Source organism: Apaloderma vittatum, unplaced genomic scaffold (assembly GCF_000703405.1).
Source record: "Apaloderma vittatum isolate BGI_N311 unplaced genomic scaffold, ASM70340v1 scaffold16822, whole genome shotgun sequence".
Classification (NCBI taxonomy): domain Eukaryota; kingdom Metazoa; phylum Chordata; class Aves; order Trogoniformes; family Trogonidae; genus Apaloderma; species Apaloderma vittatum.
In genome coordinates this window covers 68,894-90,597 of record NW_009702081.1, presented here as the reverse complement: position 1 = coordinate 90,597, position 21,704 = coordinate 68,894, and the positions used below count along the sequence as shown (strand labels likewise).

Here is a 21,704-nt window from a genome sequence, read left to right as displayed (position 1 = left end):
TGACTTCAGAGCCATCCGAAAGCATGTCAGAGTGCGTTGGGTTATCACAGAGAGCTGTGTGTAGGCATCTGCATGGATGTCTGACCTACAAGCACACCGAGGACTGAAAAGGAGTAAGGACAGTAGTTCAGAGACGCCTGATGGATATCTATGCACACATTTCAATGAGGGAACAACTAATCAAGTGAGCCCCAGAGCTCTGAAATTTGATTTACTCTAACATTTCCTAGTCTCCCTTTGCTCTGAGCATCAGACTGCTGCTGGAGCTGCCTTACCCTGTAGTAATCAGTGCTGTAGACATCTCTTGACATCCCAAAGTCTCCAATCTTCACCAGCAGGTTGGCTCCGACCAAGCAGTTCCTGGTGGCCAGGTCTCTATGGACAAAGTGCTGGGAGGCAAGGTACACCATTCCAGAGGCGATCTGGCTAGCGATGTGGAGCATCTGGGATAGCCCTAGCTCCCCTTTGGCTTGTCGAGGCTGCCCATCCACGAGGATCATAGCATCTGGGCCATGTGCCCTATAGGGAGGAAGAAGCAAAAAGCATAGAGTTGGGTCTCAAAAGTGACCAGGAGATAGGAATCCCACACGGTCGCTGTTCCTGCTGTGGTGGGGACCAGCCCCCAACTCTGCACTGTGAGGATGCACACACAGCTCCAGTGGAAAGAAAAGGAGTAAGAATAGGAGGTTGGGAGAACATTTGGTGGTTAAGCAGGTGCCACACATCCTTATCCTGTCCTTACTCTACCACAAGCAACCTCTTACAGCCACAGATGGAGACAGATTGCCTGGAAAAAGGGACTGTTGGCTTGATGTAACATGGACATTCTTCTCTGGCAAGACCTATGCAAAACTAATGAGCCTCCAGATACTTACATGTTTGCTCCAGCTAACTCTTACACTTTGGAAACCTTTCCAGAGGTAGAGGTATCACTCCCTTTTCTTCTACAGCCATCATATTCTTGCTACCTAGTCTCTTTACTAATCCCCAACAGCCTCCTCTATTTCCTCCAAACACCATATCAACAAACAACCGTCCCCTGATTGACATCAATCCAGCCAGAGATCAGAGAAAAGGTTTCAGAGGAACATCAGCAGCTTCATCCCTGGAAAATACCTTTTACTCCCTAAGCTATCCCAGAGGTAACACAAGTACTGTGAAGGCACAAGCCCAGGTGCAAGGGTTAGACCTGGATGTCAGCAGATGCAGAGAACATCCTGGGAAACAAAAGGAAATGTTTTACTGAAGCAAGCACATTGTAAATGCAGGACTTAAGGTCAGTCTCGCTCCTGTTCTGTCCCCTTTTTAGTGCCCTTCCTCGCTGTGTACCAAGCCTGTCTTTGCTGTGCTCCCTCTGTGATGTCTCTTCCCCTGGTGGAGCTCACAGGTAGCCTGTGTGAAGGTGGAATAACAAAAGCCCTCATATTTAGGGAAAAGCAAGAGATTTTGCTGTGACCTTCCTCCTTGTGACTAACGTACAGTACAGCATTTCCTCCAAGGCTTTCACACTGCTCTCTTTGAAATGATTCTTGGCATTTCACCCCTGTCATCAGCAATAACTCCACAGAGAGATAGTAAACTGAAACTGCACATGCAGAGCTTTCCTTCAGTCCTGACACGGGACCGAACAGCCCACAATGAGATCCAAAGCGTTTCCCTCCTTTGTCTCTCTTCCCTGATTGCCTGAGGATGCACCAAAGGGATTAGCAACCAGGCATTTGGGATCTAAACAATAATTTTTCAAATGCCTTCTTCATCTACCTCCTGCTGCCCTCATACTGGGAATGCGGCTCTGAAGGTGCCTTCCTGGTAGAAAGTATAGCTGGAAGAGGAGAGGAACTCCAGAAACAAATGGTGCTGAGGAGCCAGGAGTGGTTTTTGGGAACCACGAGTCGGTGATGCTGCAGTGAATGTGGGATGAGCTGGCTGGGAGAAGCACAGCGGGTGACAGGGCTGGGGCTACTGGAGGCATCTCAGAGGCTTGTGGGCATGGTGGGTGCGGCAGCACGCTGCTGAGGGCACGGAGGAGCTGCAGAAGAGTGTATGCAGAAATGACTGCTTGGTGTCTTATTAAAACAGCCCACAGATGGATTTACCCCAGGAAATTACCTGGTGGTGACAATAGATGTGGCCAACAGCTGAAGCTGAGCCAGGACTGAGCAGGTTGACTAAAAACAGCAAAAAAGGACAAACAATAGCTTCTAAAAGTGTGCTGGACAGTTTGTACCAGTCATGCCTTGCAGTTACACTGTATTTAGCTGCAGCTGATACCTGTTGTCATCAAAGGTAAACATTCTTAGGTGAGAAGCAAAGGATATGCTACTATCTCATTACTGCCACGTTTTTCAAATACAATAATGACCCCCAAAGTAACGTCTGTGTCTGAAGGGAACAAGTGATGTTTAAAAAATGGCCAGACAACATCTCTATTTCACGGGCTCTTTGTATATCCTACTATATAGGACACACCTTATTATGTTCTACATAGTGCATACGCTTCCCACCCTCTCTTTCTCCATCCCACATGGTTATAGTCTGAAACAAAGAAGCATCAACACATTTATGAGATTAACAGGAAGGATATTAGTACATTTAGTTGTGTGAAGAAGCCTATAGGGATTATGAGAAGGGTCTGCCTATCTTTTCTTGGGGAAAGAGGTTTAATTCAGCTTTACAGAAAGGCCATAAAATTGGGTGTATTCCTTGCTAAAGAACTCTTTTTTTTTTTTTTCTATTATGGAGTGATGGAGGCTTTTGTCAACATGGGTAAAAAAATCACCTCCCTGTCTTCCTCTGCTGAAATTCCTCTTTGTGTCCCAAGACAGACCAATTGTGGGGCTGCTTCGCTGGAAGGCCTGACACAAAAACCTCGGATCTTCACAAATTTCCCAACAAAATCTATTGCCTGTCTGAGTTAACAGCAAATGGCAACAAGTTACTACAGACTGCAAAGAGTGTCTGTAATGGCAACCTGCAAATATCCCTACTTCTGCTGTCACGGACAGAAAACAAAACCAGTGACAGAAGGAAAGGGAGGAAGCGATGGAGATATTTGCTGAGCAGAGAGGGAAGGCAGTTGCTGCAGAGCCCCAGGCGGTGGGTCTGCGTGCTGGGGAGCACCCAGCCTTTCCTCGCGCATAACCCGTGGGCAGTCTCCAGTCCCCGTGCACACCAGCCCCCTGAGGATGCTGTGCTCCCTGGAGAGCAATGCCTGTATTTCTCCATGGATCTTAAACTGATCGCACCACCAGCAATGGTTTTACACGCAGCAGCCCTGGGAGGCGTGTAGAGCCAAGCCGACACGTGCCAGCTCTAAGCTAGCTGGTAATTGATCCTAGTGCTTCCTCTTGCCACACCAAGTCGATTTTACAGACCATTAAAACACTCTCACTTCTCCAGGGAGCACACAAAGGTCTATCAACACTTAAAGGAATTTATTTATTGTGCTTTTCTCTAGGAAACTGGGTCTAAAGTGAGCCTCTTCCATTTTACCACTTTTTCAATTTCTGCAGTTAAACTGCGGAAAGTCTATCTGAGCATCTCTTACAGACACCCAGTGTCCCTGGCATCCCGTGCCTGGAAGCAACCATCTCCTGCTGTGGGCTGGGTGAATCATGTCACAATAAGAACTGTTGCTTGCTGAGGGATGCCAGGCACTCCTGGTGCTCCACCAACCTTCTCTGATTCGCTCACAGCCCCAGTCCTCCCAGAATTTCCCATGAGCAGACAGCTGACCTAACAGACAAAGCCCAAGACTCTCTTCCCTTACGCATAAGCTCCCTTGTTCCAAAAGTGACCTTCCTTTGGGACACAAAGGGATTTCACTGCCCATTACACACCAAAATGCAGAGAAGAGAGCTCATAGCTGCCTGCTCCATAGCTGCGTGACAAGAAGAAGCTGGCAGCTAAATGCAGTCCCAGAGATTACACATCTAGGGGGTTTCTTTTCCTTCCTAAAGGCCAAAGGTAATAAAACAACAAGCTTTTTTCTCCAGTGACACTGGGACAGACTCCGGCCTCCCAGGGCATGAGTGTTTCTCAGACACATCCCAAGGCAGGGTTGGGGCACGGGAGGGAGGGGGTCTGTGGCTCTAGCACAATATCAACCTCAGCAGCACTCTGTTTTGTGAAGCTATTCCATGAGGCAATGGGCACAAGACACCTCTTAGCGACAGAGAGAGAGCCTGGTTTGGACTACGCTCTTTGGGAGGTCCATTAGAGCAGTGAAGGATGCTATGCTTTAGCAGTAATGCCTACCTCCTCTAAGGAGAATAAGGTTGCTGGTTCTGTCAGGAAAAAAAGACCGGTCAATTTTCTGCCCTTCCTTGTGATGCACTGCAAGAATATTTTCGACTCTCTTCCTCCTGCATGAGGCTGAAGCACTGTCCTTAGCACTGCATCTCCAATTTGCACTAAAACCCTGTTTCATCCCAATGCACGGTTTCATGCTGGTAGGCAGAGTTCAATCTGCTGTTGCTGGGGGAGTTGCTGGGCCTCTGCAAGACAGGGTACCACAGAAGAGGGTCCTGAGGCAACCAAGGCTGTTGAACATGGGGCTGAGGAGCTCTGCAAAGCTAGTGTAGCCTCAGCCTTCACTCGTCCTACCTTGCCAAGGATGTTATCTATCCAGAGCCTGAAACAGGGACCAAGCTACAAAATCACATTCAAACCATCCACAACTATGTCAAAACAAGAAGAGAAACTAATGCTGGGATGTTTCTAGTTCAGCCACTGCCCTGTAAACACCCCAAGGGAGCTGCAGACAGGTTGGCACTGCTTGGCAGAGGGAAGAAGAAACCTCTAGGGTCCTTCCTCATAGCTCTTCTGGTGTAGGTCATTGCTTAGAAATTAAATCCTTAGGGAAGGACCTGTGTTTCCTGGTCAGAAACTGACTGTGATGGTAGAAAAATAATCACCGAGTGTATCCCAACCCCAGATCTAGACCTGTTGTACTCAAGGTTCTTGTTCCTGCTGCAATCCTGTTCACACTTGGCAGTCAAAACAGGAAAATATCAAGGGTCCAATTTTCTAAGTACTGGGAAATAAAACTACTAATTATTTCAAGAGGTAAGTACCACTCCACCTGCATGCAGGTTTCAGAGCGTAATTTCTGTATCATGGGAGAGTAGCACCACAAACATCCTCCCACGGTTGCTCCCTGCCCCTCACTGCCAGTGGATTCAGGGCACACAAATGATTTGCCCTGCGCTGATGATATGGTTGAGTGATCATCTGAGGGGGTGGCAGGAGGGGCCTCCAGCAATTTGCATCTCTCTAGGGGCAGGGACGGCAATTATAGCACTTCGTCAGGCCTTGCCTAGCCTCTTGATCAGCGTGGTGCCAGAGGTTGGGATATTTTCTATCTCAGTCAGGATCTCTGTCTGACGAGGCTTAGGGAACAAGGACCAGGGGTAGACTCTACTGGCACCACCTGAGGCACCTCCACCTTTTCTCAGTTCTTTTCTGACTATAGGAATGAAAACTAGAGATCAGCAAATGGCCAGAATACCAATCAGACCAAGGAGTCCAGCAAGTTTCTCAAAGGGATATTTTGGTTCTTGTACTATTGAATTAGGAGCTAGGTGACATGTGGAGTGACGGCTAGTGGCCTTCCCGCTTCAACAGAGCATGGCTTTGCTGGGTATACGGGACTCAGAGCTGCTGACAGTCATGGCTTCACATCCTTCTATCCCCACAGGGCAGAGAGGGATTGCAGCCACATTCCCTGCACCTTCAAACTTGTTGGGGTAGGAGAAGGAAAGTCTGGTTTCCATAGCTCACAGGGACCATTCCTGGGACTACCTAAGAGGAAATGTTCTCACCAGATCTGGTGAGGACCATCATCTCCTACAAGGTATCCTTGGAACAACTGGCTCTCGTTACTTAGTCCACCAGCAGCCACAAGGTAATGGGGTCACTGGTGCACCACAGATCTACACCAAGCCACACTGAGAGACTGTACAGCATCTCTCATGCCTTCCTTCGCACATACCTCAGGAACTTGTTCAGGTCACCGTGCTTCATGTACTCGAAGACCATGATGAGTGGGTCGCCATCACCACACACGCCATAAAATTTGACGATGTGCTCGTGCTGCAGGTTGGTGAGCAGCTCTGCCTCCCTCTGGAAATCCTTGCGGGCTGCCAAGGTGGGGTCTTTCAGTGCCTGAAAGAAAGGGCGCAGGTATGCATTGGGTGGGCTCAGGTTAGGGGCAAAGCCAGAACAAACAGTTCATGGCATCGCAGAGGAGCTAATGAGGAAGGGAGGGCAGAGGAACCACTGCCACTAGCCTGGTTGCACTGGGAGGGTTGGTGGTGGGTGCTGGTGGCACCACCTCAGTGTTTCATTCATGCAGTTACTGGCCCAGCAGGTTCCCCAACTCATTTCCCAGGCAGCAGCAAACACGCCTCAAAGGGTAATAGCTTCCAATTATTCCCAACTTGGGCAGGATTTGTACTGGTGACCTAGGGGTGAATGGCTTCATATCTCATTATTATTAAACTCCTGAGCCAGCCAGTCCTTGCTATCTGTCTTTTATTTTGAAATAGCTGACTACACTGCCTTTATTCAGAAGATGGATTTGCCTGGCTGTGCAGTTATTGTGTGGATTTTTCAAACTGCCTCTGAAGAAGGACACTGTCAAGTCTTTTCTCATAATTTTTAAAATCATGGTTTTATTCCCGGCTGTTTGTAACAGCTCCCCTGGCAGAGTGATGCTGAAATCGGTATCCTTAGTGAGAATATCTCATCTTCCAGGTTGCCGTAGCAGGGTAGCTTGCAGGCTCCAGGCTGTGTGGACCAGCCCAACATTGCAGGGTTGCTATGAAGATGTTGCTGTGGGTGCAGCTCATGATCAGGGAGGATTCCTCAGGGTTGGAGTCTGCCTTGTCCATGAATAAATGTGCAGTTGCATCAGAGAGCTAGTTCGAAAGCAGTGTGCGGTCATCCTGGGGCATCAAAGGAGGGCACTTGGTAAAAATGGTGAACAACTGACAAGATGGGATGGCCACGAGAATCAGTACGGTCATTGCAAACATTTATGGAAATGAAGAGGCAATTCTAGTTTTGAGTTGCTAGGTCTCAGTTATATTCTCCCCATCCTCCACGTGACAGGACTGTTTAGTACCAGTTCTGGTTTAACCGTGCAGCCTAACAGGAGTCAAAAAGGATGCAAGGTAACTTGTTCCAGTTATCCCCAGATTCAGTCCGACGTGCACCGGTTCCCCCTCAGTGGTGAGAGACACGAAGTAACTCTCCCCTTACCCACACACAAACATACCTGCCCCCTCTTCCCCACACCTTGAACCCCTCCATGGGGACAAGAGAGGTGACGTCAGCGGGTGCAGGCTCCAATTTATGTGCAAAAAGGGATGTTAAGCATCTGAAAGCTGTTGCTGCAGCCCCGGCTGGCCTGTGGCAGCGCTGGGTGCGATGCCACACACGGCGAAGTACCAAGTCCTCCAGAGTAGCTGCAGATCTGCTGCAAGTTTTCTACTCAAGCCTTAGGAGACTGTCTCATCTCCCTCTTCTGCCCTCAAACTGCTAGTCACATGGCACATTTTTATTTTAATTCTATGTCCTCTGGGACAGCTTGACTAGAGATATTTAGATGGATGTTAGTTATACAGTGCAGATGGCAAAGCATCCATCCTTATCTCAGGCACCCAATTACTTTTAGTCATTTAGTAGCTTCATAATGTTGATGCTACCCTATATTTCCCCAGGAAAATAGTCCCATCCCCCATCACCCTTTTCTTCCTCTTTTTACTGTGGTTGCATGTAAATTTTTCAAACTGCAGTGCGTTTAGGTTTCCCCACCTTCACACACAATCATTTCTACCAGGTGTTAGGACTCTAAGTGTGTAAATATCACACAACAGGGAAAAAAAAGATATTAAAAACCCCACATTACTCAGGTTGCACAACCAAGCAGTTAGAAGTGAGGGAAACAGGAGCCTGAAGTGGTAGAACAGAGAAAGAAAACCAGGACCAGAGGAAGAAAAGGGATGTCTCAGGAAGACCTCTGGAATGCCTCTCCTAGGAAGGTTTGGAGTGGATTGTATTTCTGCTTCCACCACACGATTCCTACATGACATCTGGCAAGTCACTCAACATCTGCAGGTTGCAGCCGTTGTCATGAAGTGTCAGTTGTTCCAATGTTACCTGGGAAATCCCCTCTCGTTCAGCATCAGGCTCGGGTTTGCACAAGCACCACGAGTTTATTGTTGCATCAGGGCTCAATGTGTGCCTGGTTCCTGCTGTCTGCTGGGCTGGAAAGGCAGGTCAGCCAAGTCCATCTTCCACTTAAGTGGGTTATTTCAGCTCAGTTTCCCTGCTTCTCCATCCACCCTCTGCAAAATCAGGATGATAAAAGCCCAGCACCGATCTGGGAGGCTGTGAAAACAAGTGCACTCACATCTAGGGAGCTCTTAGATATCGGAGTGATCATCACAATGGAGCAACCCATAGAGAAAAGAAAAATACACGTTCAGAGGACATGCCCTGAATACCAAGTCCTCCAGTATTTCTGGTACTTGACTTTGTAACCTCAACACTCTTTGCTGAATATAGTTTTTGCACATTTCTTAGGGTGTTTTTAGAAGCAAGCTGAATAAAACAGGAAGCTTGTCCATGCCATCACATCAAAACTCAGTTTATCTGCAGGGCTGCAACCTTTAGATCTGCTGAAAATCCAAGTCCATTTAACTGATTGAGTAACACAGCCACTTTCTTTGGCCCTGGGAGAGAGTCCCTGAGAGCAGAGCAGAGGCAGACTCAGGGCTGTGGACTCAGCTGCCCTAACCAGCATGTTCTGCTGCTGCCCTGAGCTGCAATGACCAGGGAGGTAATTCTCAGCCTCTGTCAAGAGCATGAGATCGTCACAAAATGCAGCCAAATCTCAACTTAATATGTAAAGCTTTTTTTTTTTTCCCTGAGACTTATAATGTGGCCCAGATTAGAGTGATTTTTCCCCGCCTCTCCCTCTCAAACTGGCAAGAAGCCAGATTTCAAGTCCTTGCTCCGAAACTGGATCTGTATGATCTCGCAGGATGAAAAGCACTCTGGAGATGTAAGCTCACAGTCGCAATTAACAGAAACAAGTTCAGATGCTGTCTCTGCCTACATGCAAATGAAACTCGGAAGAGACTTGAGAGACAGGATGGTGTAAGGGATGGCTGACACTGATAGGCAGGTACAAGCCATATAATCAGGCAATTAATCATACGGGTAGCTGTGCTACCTCAGCTTTAACCAGTCTCAGAGGTGAAAGGTGCAATCTTGCAGTTCACAGTCAGAGCATAACGGGACAAAAAAGGCTTGAACTGCCAATGATTAAAACCACTCTCAAGGAAGTGGATGCCTCCAGCATCCTGGAGAGAGTGCTGGAACCTTTCTTCCTGTAGAGCATCGGTTCAAACGCAGATCTTCTTCCAAGGAGTTACGAGGCATCAATTAACTCCCAAGGATGAGATTATGTGTGTCTGCCAACTGGTGCCACTTGAGAGGAGAGCACATTTCTGCACTGAGTGGTCTCCTCTGCCCAGAGCCACACTGACAGGGCACAGCTCACATGAGGACCCTCACAAGGAAGAAAACAGCACAGTTCAAGCCAAGCTGAACTTGTGTTGGCTCAAAAATCATCAGAACGGGAGCAATCTGTGGCTAGGCAAGCAGACTGGAGCCGAGTCGAGTTGCTTTGTGCATCTTGCAGCGAATTGATCCCAGCAAATCGGTTAGTCGCGACTAGCTTTTAAGTGCTCATTTTTGCTGAGGCCCTTTTTTGTTTCAGCTTCTGCGCATTCCACAAAGCGGTAAAATCTGGAAAGAGAAGGGCCCCGCTGCCGCGCAGAGGTGGACTCCACGCTGTGCTGCTGCAGCTGCCCGGGAGCTCTCAGCCCAGCTTCTCCTCCCTGTCTGTCTCCTGGCCGCGCCGGCAGGAAGAGAGGCTTTGGCATTGGTGAGAAGAGACGACCTTGAAGCGAAACGCTGAAACTTTGTGTGACTAAGTGGATTTACCACAATCTCCAGCATCAGATAAATCTCCGCCCCTGGCCCCCAGCCCTCCCCTGCTTCCCTTTCCCACGCAGGCTCACCCAGCCCCACACCACCGGCCAGCCCCTGCCCTACTCTCTGCCACTGGCCCCTGGCGTTTACCTTCACTGCCACCAGCATTTTGTCGTTGGTGGGGCTGAGGTTGTAACACTCGGCCAAGAACACCTTCCCAAAGGCACCTTCTCCCAGCTCCCTCTTCAAAACGATGTCTCTCCTCTTAATATGCTGGACATCTGTTGGAGGGAGGGGAGGAAGAGGGTTGGGGGAAGAATGAATCAGGGTTAATTCAGGGAATGAAAAACAACTAATTCAATTTTCTAGCAAGCTGAAAAGGAACTGAAGCTGCTTTGCAAAAATATCTACAGGGATCTTTTTACCCACCCACGGAACACAGCCATCTCTGGGACGGAGCTAGTCTCATGCAAAACATCTGTGAGGAAAGTACTTGAAGTTTATCACGTTCTCACTACAAGCTCGAGGCAAGCCTGTCCTCAAGGAGAGGAAACTTTGGGGCAAAATCTGCTACAAAGACCTGAATTTCTTTGGAATGATCCTGGAAATAATTTACCTCCTGTGAGGTATAGCAAAGGTCACATACTTCTGATGCCAGGCCAAGGCGAGATTAGAGGGTCCAGCTGAGCTGCATTTTAATCGGGATCAGTTTAAACCCAAACTCAGGGAGATTTCTGAGCCTGAATCTTGGCAAGTCATAGCATTCCCAAGGGGAGGAGAACCACCAATACCCATGCACCTCAGCAGGAGTGGGCTGGCAGTGCCGAGCGCTGCCTCGCAGCAAGACCCTGACCCTGCAGCCATCTCCTACGTGACTGTTCCCTCAGAAACAAGGTCACGCCAGGATAAAGTCACTGGCACAACAGACAAAGTGAACCCATTAGTTTCAATGATCCTCTCCAATGACATTTAGGATGGTGAGGACTGACAGAGAATAGCAACTGAGCTTTCAGGAAGAATCAAAAGAGCAATAGCTATTAATTTAAGAGGTACAGAGGCATAGGAAGATTGGTCTGCTCAGCTCACAGGGTCATTCATAAGGGCTAGATCTACCCCAGTATCAGCACCTAAAAGGGTAGATAAGCAACTAGGAGGATATCCACAAATGCTGCATCATATTTAAGTGCCACTGGTTGCTGGGAGAGATTGAGGGTCTTCATATTCTCTTTTGGGGACAAAACTGTGGCACAGCCACTTGTTGCCAAACCTCTAAGCACCTTTCTGGTATCATATGGCTCCTCTGGTGAAACAAAAAGGGCTTTTTTTAGTATCTAGAATGAGCTACGGAAGCAGCTAGAGATGCACAGCCACCACAGTGTTTTTTGGAGGCACAGTACCCAAAACTTCATCTCTCTAAGCTGGCCTTCACTGAAGTTTACTGCCTCCCTTGAGAACTGTGGTAACACAGACCACTCCCAGCATCAGCCTGATGGTCATGGAAGGGCAGTGAGAGCTACAGGCTCTTCTCCAGCACTTTGTGAGCAAATGCTGATGCATAAGGGGTCTCCTCAGAGGCACTGGATGGGACAATGCCCTCGTTCCACTCCTACCCTGACACGTTCATAACTTGGCCTGGCATCTAGTTGCTCACAAACTGGACTGCTTTTGAGTCTTTTCCATCATTTCCACATGCCCCGGGGGCTGTACAGGCATGTACTCCTTACCTCAGATGCATTTCCCTTGGGGCACTGCAGATGCTGGAGGTAAGGACTTACACCAGGTTTCAAACTGGTGGCAGAGAACCATCACCAACAGCTCTCAATATGCCACGAGCAACTACCACACAGGCGCCCTAGCAGGTACCTGCATCAACCCAAGGGAGCACGTGCCACAAGACAACACAGGTACCACTTAGCGCATCAAAAAGCCAATGGATTGGAAGACTAATATCCTAATGACTTTCATACAATTAAGCTTTTTAATTAGGAGCTCACAGGTTTAAGAAGCTGCCATTTCTGGCCCTTTTGCTCATTTGGGAAGATGGATGCTGTGAGATTGCATAAGCAATGGGCCTTGTAATGAACGATGCCTCTGTAGAGAATTCCCGTTGACCTTTTCATTAATTGTTCAATAGACTGAAAACTGTTAGTTACCAATATTAATAATATTGGTAACATTAAGGCACACGATGGTAGGCACATGCAAAATGACTTCGGTTTTAAATCTGCAGTGACAGCCAGAGAGAACAAATCACATGTGGACTTTGCCTTCTCCACCTGGTTTAGTTGAGTGTTTAAGGAGTACCTTGAGAAATGGGAAATATTATGTGTTGAAATGTTAAGTGATGCACTTGGGTGAGGGAAGTCCTAATCTAAGAAAAACTCAAATGGCACCAATTTACTTAATAGAGTAGAAGAAGAGGGGTTTTTTTCCTCTTTCTCTTGGCAAGCATTCCTATAGCACTCATCACCACAGTTCCTAGGATCTACTGCAGTGATGAACCATGTATTTTTACTCTTGGTCTCCTCAATAGCAGCAGTCAAGAAAGTTGCAGGGAAATGATCTCCTAGTAAGAGGAGCCCAAGGACATTTAAAAAACCTCAGAATCCCAACAGAAATGTACCAATTGCAATCCAGTTGCCCCATTTGGTGTGAGGCAAACTCTCAGAATAACCAGCAATATTGAGATTATTTACACTTTTTACAAGTAAGTGGTAAGACCACAAGACCTGAAGCAAACCTCTCCAAACTCCGCAGGGTCTTGTCCAAAATGTTCAGTTCCCAATTTTTCCTTCCAACAGCATCTTAATAAATGATCAGACATTTCTGAGAGACAGCATCCAGACTTAGTAATTATGTCTACATTATTAAAATAATGTCCCATCTGTCTTCAAGACCAGATTTCACAGCAAGTTGCTAGGGTCACTTGAGAAGCTTCGGAGAAAATTTATATGAAAAATTAAAGGGGAAACTGTGTCAGACAGAGCTGAACTGAAGGAGGAGCAATCCTTTAGTGGTAGTAGACTCACGTAGCACTGCTAGATTTAAAGTAAACTTGGACGGTTATAAAAAAGAAAAGGTTCATGAAGTTAAGCAGTTTGACAGCAACTGGACAATCTTAATGTAGAGTCAGAAAAGTACTTTGCTGATCACAATTTCTCACAACCTCGAACAGCCATAAATTTTGCTTCACAGTATTTTAGGCACAAATGGAATAATAAGCGAGTTATAATAAATTGCTTCTTCACACGCTATGGGTCTAAAATACTGAAGTTTACATCCAATTCTTCCATTCACAGTGAGTTCAGCACTATGATTAATACTACGTTACTATTAAATATGGGCTTTAAACATAAAGCAATGACAAACCGCCCTGGCACTGTGCGAGTGGCGGTGTTATTGTGCTAACCTTGCATCTCTTTGCTCGTCTGTCCTGGCTGTAACTCATAAGGAAGGCCGAGTAGCCATGAAAGATGCTGTGCTGCAAGGGCACCTGGGAGGTTCATCTGCATAAATCTGTTTACCTCCTCCTGGAGAAAGCTGAGCCCTGTCTGATAAACAGCTGGTGTTTATTTGTTTTAGGCAGGCAGCAGTGTGCTAATCTGTCTCCGCTGTGTTGCAGTCAGCCCTGCCGACAAGGTGGATGCAAACTGTCTTCCCATAAGTACCACTCGAGCTTTTTTCCCTCCCTCCCTGTACCATTAACTTATAAAAACAAGCCAACAAGACAATTCAAAAGAAGAATCTATGCAGGAGTCACAGCAAGACCTGACAGGAAAATAACCAGACTTGACAGCATGATGGGAACTCATTCAAGGCTGTGCTGTATCTACAGGAAGGATGTGAACACACAACACTGAAGCAATTCCAGTTCTAAACGAAACGTCTTGCAGTCCTTGTTTTGGGATTACTATGTCGTTGCGTGACATAGAAGGAGTGTCAGGCAGATACCTCACCTTCCTTCTTGTCCGTCAGGATTTAACGCACAGAGAATGTGTTTCAAACTCTTGCCTTCACTGTTGTCCTGAATAACACGTGAACCGTATCAGAAAACACCCGACCTGCAGCTGGCTGGAAATGCCCCATGACTTCAGCTCAATGATGGTAGCACGTGGGTAAGCCAGAGCATTAACAAGAGGGTAAGTCTGGGACACAGCACTCACCTTTACAAATTGCCTCCAGAGCAGGCGGCTTTCCTTTTCTTTGGAATAGCCAAGGCAGAAGGGTTGTGGCTTTGGATTTGCGATGCGATCTTACCTAACCTCCTCTGAGCCTTTTGCAGGATGGCTGACTTGATCTGTGCTTAAAGTGCACTCAGTCAGAAAAGTGGCTGTCTAAAAACAGCAACCTCCTCTCTGTATTCGCTCCCCTGTGTCCCTTAGTCATGCCTGCTCCTCTCCTCAACACAAACATATTTGAGTCTGCTAACCTTGCGAACCCAGCACAGCCATGGGATATAGGGGAAGAAGAAGAGGGAACAAGATTAATTCTGCTTTTCTCATACATCAATCTACCATATCCTGATGGGTCATTTCTGCCCTGGCCCCTGGGATAGAGCCTGGAAAAGCCAGAACATTTCTTTGCTTAAATCACTGATTCAATGACTCTTCATCCACCTTTTACACTCATACTGCAGAATCTCTCTTGCTTCTGACAAGGCCAAGACAAAAAAAACCCAGACTCGCCCTCCAAATCCCAGGTAGAGCATACAGAGCTGGTAACAGACTGAGTGCAATGAAAACACCCTTTTTCTAATGACCACCACATTTCAATCATACGAGCAGAAATCGGGAAGTTGCACACGTACATTTCATGAATCTAATTTTCCAATTATTATCTCATTTACAAATCAGTCCTGGGGGTCAGACGCAGAAGAGATGGGTTCAGTGACGCTGCAAATACTGCGTTTCAGATTCCCATCAGAGTCAGCATCCTTAAAATCATGGTTTTATAACACTTTTGAAACCCAGATGCACATGACTGTTTGGACACAGAGGACTACAGTGGGAGGTAAATGGACAAATCAAACTCCAAACAGAGTAAACCATGAGCACTGCCAGTACTTAAGTTACAGCAAAACTACAGTGCAAAACTACTTTCTAAGCTTGATCGTTTACACCAGGTCTAAAATTAATTCCTCATATCTCCTTCTTTCCACCTCTCAAACACTGGTATTTCTAGTGAGTTTCCCGTCCTTGAACTCTTAATTCACAAACAACATGTAGCTCATTGAAGAAACAGAGGAAAATTATAGAAATTTCTCCTTTTATTTTTGCCACCCTCTTTATCAGTAACTTTCTCTTCTAGCGTAGTAAAAACCAAAATCAATTTTCTATCAGCTTCTTCTCCTCCTCTACACATGTGGTCCTGTTTTCCCTAGAGGTAGGTCCTTCCCTGCATCTCTCTGTCACCAGCTCCTCCCTCCCTTAGCTCTGTCACATCATGGTATTTCTTCTCTATTTCTTAACCCTCTTGCTGTTCAATCCCTGCTTTAAAACTGATCTCTTTAAGATGCATTTCTAGGGTATCCTGATATAAGACTGATCCTGAGCGCTTTGTGGTAACGGCCTTGATTTTTCTAAGCTTCTGAAGCCTCATTTGCATCAACAGTACTTTATAAATTATAACAACAATGACATTTTTCAGTAGTGGCTGAGTCATTTGCTGTAACAACTAATTTATGCCAAAGAATTGTCTCTTTTTTCCTTATACATAAGTTGTCCACAAAAAGGTGGCAAAGTTCTCAGTTAGTCAATATGATTCATTCACTTGTTTCTTGACTCACTGCTAAAATAATTCTTATGAATAAACCCTGCATAGCTTCCCTGCTCTATGACAATTAAGATCAAATAAACAAAGCTTACAAATGCTGGAAATCTTGTCATTAAGACATACAACTACCTAACAGAGTGCCCTTCATGTCAGGCAGTCAACTGCAACGTGGATGGCAACCGCACGTGCTGATGAGTTACCCAACGTACTCGATCAGAGCAAAGTGTGCACATCGGGTAGGACCAGGTCAAAAAGCCTTGCTGCTGGAGAGCTGAGAAGTCATTCAGAGACTTGTCTCCTAGTGCAAGAAGATAAAGCATAGCCTAGCTGCATGGAGTCTGAGTCTCCCTCCTGGCCTGGTGCAAATCCATCAAAGTCAATGAAGGATATTGATTTCAGTCGTGGACTGCTGTGAAATACATGTCAACAAAGGGAGAATCAGTCCCACATCATCTGAAAAAATGGGGACATAAACAGGCTCTTTCTTTTCTCTGTATGGGCTCTGAGTAGGTAGCCCTCCAATTCTGGTGGCTTCTCTCCCAGCCCTGACATGAGCCACCTCTGGGAAAAGGCCTGGGTACACGCTCCAGCAGCTGGGCACTCTGCCCAGATGCTGGTTCTTTGCCAAGTTCCTCTGTTAAAGGCACCCTTCAAGGACTCAGATTCGAAAGAGTTGTGATTATAAGCACCAAGCAGCTCTGACGAGTCCTTTCAAAAAGACCCCAAATGATGGAGGTTTACATAAAGCATATCTGAATCTCTGGGAATGTGATGAAGCAGGCACAGTCCTTACTCGAGACATGTGGACTCCAACACAGGGGTGCAGCAAGGTCCTTCCCACCCCCTTCTTTACACGCCCTGGGGACAAGACCACCTCACTCAGACCCTTCTCTCCACCTTGGGGGTGGTGTTTAATTCTTACTAATTCTGCCTGATAGCTCTCATGGTCATTTGTGCGTGTCCACACAGCAGAAATAGAGGGAGACTTTCTTGCACTTTTCTATCCATCTCTCCTTTGGCCTTGATGGAAACAACCTGAAATGCAAAGGATGCTCTCCCTTTTATTGTGTTACACCTCTTCTTGCATCCTTTCTCAGGCTTTTTGAACTCCAGCAAACCATATATGCTACTGGCTTCACGGCTTCTCTTCTGTTTCTCATCTCTTGCACCTTACCTCGATGCTGGCAACCTGCCACCAGGCAGCCCCTGGTGCCTGACTATACATTACGTTATCAAACAGTCGTGATCATACTCCTTCACAAAGACCTTAAAGGGCAACTACTTCATGCTTCTGCAGTTCTTTCCATTTTCTTACCATCCTTGTCGCTCCTTGGGAGCGGCCGCAAACAGGAGAGCAGATCCCAGATGTGAAGGAGGTATTATTGCCCAGCTGACCCAGAGCTAATGCTCCACATGCTTCTAAATGGACCTTGGTAAAAAACAGCAGACCTTGATGCATTTATCTGGTCAATCTGGGGGAGAAAAAAATATCCAGGAATACAAACCTCTACCAAGAGCTGATGCTCAGTGTAATCAAGCTCAAGAACACAGAACAGAAGAGCAACCTCTGCAAGCCAGATCTCACATCCACCACTTCCAAGCATACCTCTAGCAGTCAGGGCATCATCAGCCCCTCTGTCTTTTGCTGTTGCAAGAGCAGGTGGAGAGGAAGTCCCGACCCAGAGGGCTGCCTTTCAGTCATCAGCAAACTCCAGGCAGCCTCGTTTCTGTAAAACAGCCCTCAAGCTCCACAGAGTGATCTAATGAGCAGCGCGGAGCGACTGGATTAGCACCCGCTGAGCTGCCGTAACTTGAGCTGCTGCATCTCCGCTGCAGCACCAGCTCCCACATCAGCCACGCTGCAACCACTGACAACCACAGTCTACACACAGAGCATGCTCAGGGCTAAAGGTAAGTGCAAAGGGAGTGTATATGTGTAAAGGAGCAGGCAGAAAAGCAAAGCACAATCACCCCCTAAACCAACAACTCATCAGGTACAAGGACAAGGCTGCCAGACTCCCTCACCACACCATGTTGAAAACTATTTGGAAGCAGGTGACATTACCCGGTGTGACACACCTGCAAAGTTGAAGCCCAAACTAAAGCGAACACTCATTTTCTTCATGAACAAAATTCTGCAAAATAACGAAGGTAGAACACACTTGGCACCACCCCACAAACATTTTTTTAAGCAAAAACTTCTGTCCCATCTCAAGCTACCTGACACTCCTATAAAAATAAAACATGATTTCATGATCTTCTCATCCATTTTGGTCCCATAAATCTGAGTGCTAACCACTTAGTAATTATTTTATGAAGACAGCAATACAAAGTGTCCCATGGCCACTGGGTGCTGAGCAGTCTCAGCTGGGATCACAACACTGCATAGTCCTGCAGAAGCACAGTCATCCTGGGGAGATCCCAAAGCAAAGGATCCACAGCAAGAGGAAGGCTCCTGTGCATCACCCCAGCAAACGTCTGACAATGATTACAGCCACAAAGAAAGAAAACCTCCAGCACATCTAGGCCTTGCACAGCAGCGGGCTCTTGCCTTTAAGACAGCATCCACCTCCTCCCCTTTCTGCAGATTTGCTACTTACTGAAATTACTCAAGAGCTCATCATATCATCAGGACCCTCCCTTGATCCAATAAGGTAAATTCCTTCACCCATGCTGTTGTCAGTGGTTGAGGTATCCTTTAGTATGGAGACATGGAAGACTTCCCAAAAAAAAATCCAATGCTCGCAAGCCTCCCTACAGCTGCTGGGGTTGGGATCAGGGACCAGGCAAACAGCTGTAAGCAGGTTCCCAGTTGCGGCCCAGCCCAGCCTCTCTGCCCATCCTACTTGTGCCTAAGGCACATGTCAAGATCCCCTCAGGTTAGGACAGACACCCTTGTCCCCTCTGCTGCTGTCACCTCTACACAGCCTGGGTGCAGGTTCACCCTGTGCCCACCCATGCACCAACTCCTCCTCAGCTACGTTCCCAGGGGAACACAGAACACAGCCGACGGGACCAAAACCTAATTAACATTCCAGCCAAAAACCCCTCCAATGTTTCTCATCATCTTCTGCACCTTCTCAATAACTTCTGGGTGACACTGTGCCTCTCCAGCTTCAGCAAGCTGTCTCCTTCAACATCCAGCACCAACTTCACCTCCTGAGGGGACACTTAAGCTCTGTCTTTTGTGTACAAGCATCAACTACACAACTGGGCTCCTCTGAGGAGGAAGATTAAGCCCATCATGAGACAGGTAGAGGAGGGACTGAAGTGGGCTGCAGAATTTTTTGCACCAGGTGAAAGTCCCAAGAGCCCTATGGCAACGTATCATAAAAGCAACCTTACACAAAGCATCATCCTCGTTGACTCACTGGTACACTCCATCAGCTCTTGGAAACAGGGATTGGGATTCTTGGCAGGGTGGAAGGAAAAGGGGAAGAGAGAGGGGAAGGGAGTCTTTCTGGTAAATGTGTTTTCTTTCCACCAGCCAGGCCCCTAGGTCCCCTGCTGCCAAAGCACTCAGAATAAAACATTAATTCAATACCACACATTTAATTACACATTATTTGAAAGTGAATTTATTTAACGGAGGAAAATAGTCTTCAGAGAGCATCTGCCTCCCTCAGACTCATGCGTCTGCAGAGAGGGGGCTTGGAGAGGAGATAGGAGGAATAATGGTTTGGTTTACATCAGCAGCTATTGCCATTCAGTTCAACCCTTCAAAAGGGGAGATTTTAAAGAGATAGAGTTGTGTTTTGCAGGAACTTACCGACTGATTTGATTTTCCAGCTAGTTTTCACTTGATTGGAAAGCACTGCTGCAGACAGATATCACTTGTCTTTCTTTTTTATTATTTTTCTGAGGGAAGGGAAGGATTACTGGTGGAGGGATGGAGGAGGATTGGCTGCCCCTTGAGGGACCATGCCGTAGTCAGATTTCAGGCTTAAGGCTTTAACAACGCAGTAATCAGACACAACATCATCCTATTGCTGAGATGGATAATCACAAGAAAGCTGGAAGTGACCGGGTCTCAGCAGCAGCCTCGTAGCTTGTAGACCATCTCCCTGCAGGAACACTGAGGCTTACCTTTTGCCTCCGAGGTCTCAGAGGCTCTTTGCTATGGGCTTCCCCAGTCTACAAGTTCACTGCCATGGCTCCGCCTGCTCCAGCGAGGCCAGAAGCCCGTCAGTGCCTGCTTTCAGGCAGCATCAAGCCTGGATATTCTTCCCATCAAAGCTCATGGCAGACACAAAGGTGCCGTGCACCACCCAGTGCTCCCTCCAACAGGTAACACGAGAGCTCAGCCCACCTAGCACTTAATACCCCCACGGAGGGGTGTATGTACTGACATCCCTGATCGACAGATGTCCCACAGTCAATCTATTGCCCTTTTTGGCCTCACCAGTCAGATCCTGCTGATGCCATGCCAGTCCCCTCAGAGCCATGCTGCAGTTTGCTTCCACACCCCGGTAGATGTTGCAGCACTGGGTTCAGGTCACAACCTTAAGGTTTTTCTTGCAGTTTTGAGGATTTAAGGGGTTTTGATACTGCTGTTTTAATGCTGTTCAGTCTCTGGTTTGTGTGATCCAGCCATAACCATACATTGCTTCTGCTTAGTATAACTCTGTTGTCATCGTCTTCCAAACAGCTTCTGATCTTAATGTGTACCTGCCATAAATGTGAAAAAAAAAATAATCCAGATATATTGAATATGTTCTTGGAACTATGTGACTGTGTTAGAAGGGTGGCATTAGAGGTATGTTTTGGAAGTGGTTCGAGCACCGTTCCAAGCTGTGGTCCCGAGTGCAAAATCCACTCTGAAAAGATTAAGAACTGGCCCCAAAGTTGGGTGCAAAATGAATAAGTATTTTTAGAAGAAGTGTGGATCCTTCTGGATTCGGAAGTGCAAAAAGACTTTCAGAAAAATCTGTTGTGACAGAATTTCTGGACTGTCTCAAAGCAGGAAATTTGGTGAGAGAGCCTGGTCTTCTGCATTTTCCAGTTAGAGCTCCAGGCAGGTTGGAAATGCTTCTGATTGTTGGTCGCACCATCCTCGTAAAGGAGAAGGACAATTTTGGACGAAACATAGCATCTTCTGCTTTTCTTCCTTGTTTTATTTTTCTTCATTTTTTTTGTGACCTCTAGGTACCTATGTCATTCATTGTCCCATACCCATGTCCCATTCTTCCACCAACATCCTTTGGTGGTTATTAAATGAGTGGCTAATGCAGCCGAACGCATGGAACAAGAAAATTCCAGAAGTGAGACCATATGGAGTGAAAACATGAGGTGTTGAAAGACACATCTCAGGCTCAAGTTATGATTTCATTAGAAAGTCTCTCTCCAATTTGCCCAATTTCCATCTCTCTGCTTCTTTCCCACCTCCTCCGATTCTCTTTCTCACAGGACCAACACGTCTATGGTTTGATGAGGTGTTCCCTTGGACTCATGTTTTCCTAACACCCTGAACGGACCTTGCTCTGCCTTTGTTTCTGCCTGAGGTTTCCTTGGCTTTCTCCCTACTTGTTGGTCTGCACAACCCCATCCCTTTTTTCCTCTTTCTAACTTCTCCTGCAGAAGGAAACCCCTAAAGGAGGAGTAATGTGAGACAGCTCTGCCTGCTGAGCTCTAAAATTACTATGGTTTGGGTGATTTCGCCAATTGTTATGAGGCAGCAAATTATGCAGAGAGGAATAAAGAGAAAGACGGATCATACAAAGGTATTAGCTAATCTGATGGGGATAGCAGCTGGTCATCATTTAGTTCTCCAGGTCTGCGCATAGTTGGTGCTTCCTGTACTCCTTCGGTCTATGTCTGAGTCACAAGTAGGACGGAATGAACATTGCACTGGTGCTCCTGTGATGCTTCAGGCAAAGAGAAATCCACCTTTCCTCTCGGGTCCCCCTTGCTGCTGAAAAACGAGCAGA

The 21,704-nt window shown here is 46.9% G+C and overlaps 1 protein-coding gene across 1 annotated transcript in view; it reads right to left on the bottom strand.

Annotated features, from left to right (window-relative positions):
- Positions 1-21,704, bottom strand: part of NTRK3 (neurotrophic tyrosine kinase, receptor, type 3) — a gene marked incomplete at its 5' end in the record, with an annotated part of 96,159 nt that overhangs the window by 31,588 nt on the left and 42,867 nt on the right. The window contains 3 exons of the mRNA XM_009879407.1: positions 276-519; positions 5,993-6,165; positions 10,156-10,286. Of these exons, the coding sequence (XP_009877709.1) occupies positions 276-519; positions 5,993-6,165; positions 10,156-10,286 (548 nt within the window). The remainder of the gene's footprint in view (positions 1-275; positions 520-5,992; positions 6,166-10,155; positions 10,287-21,704) is intronic.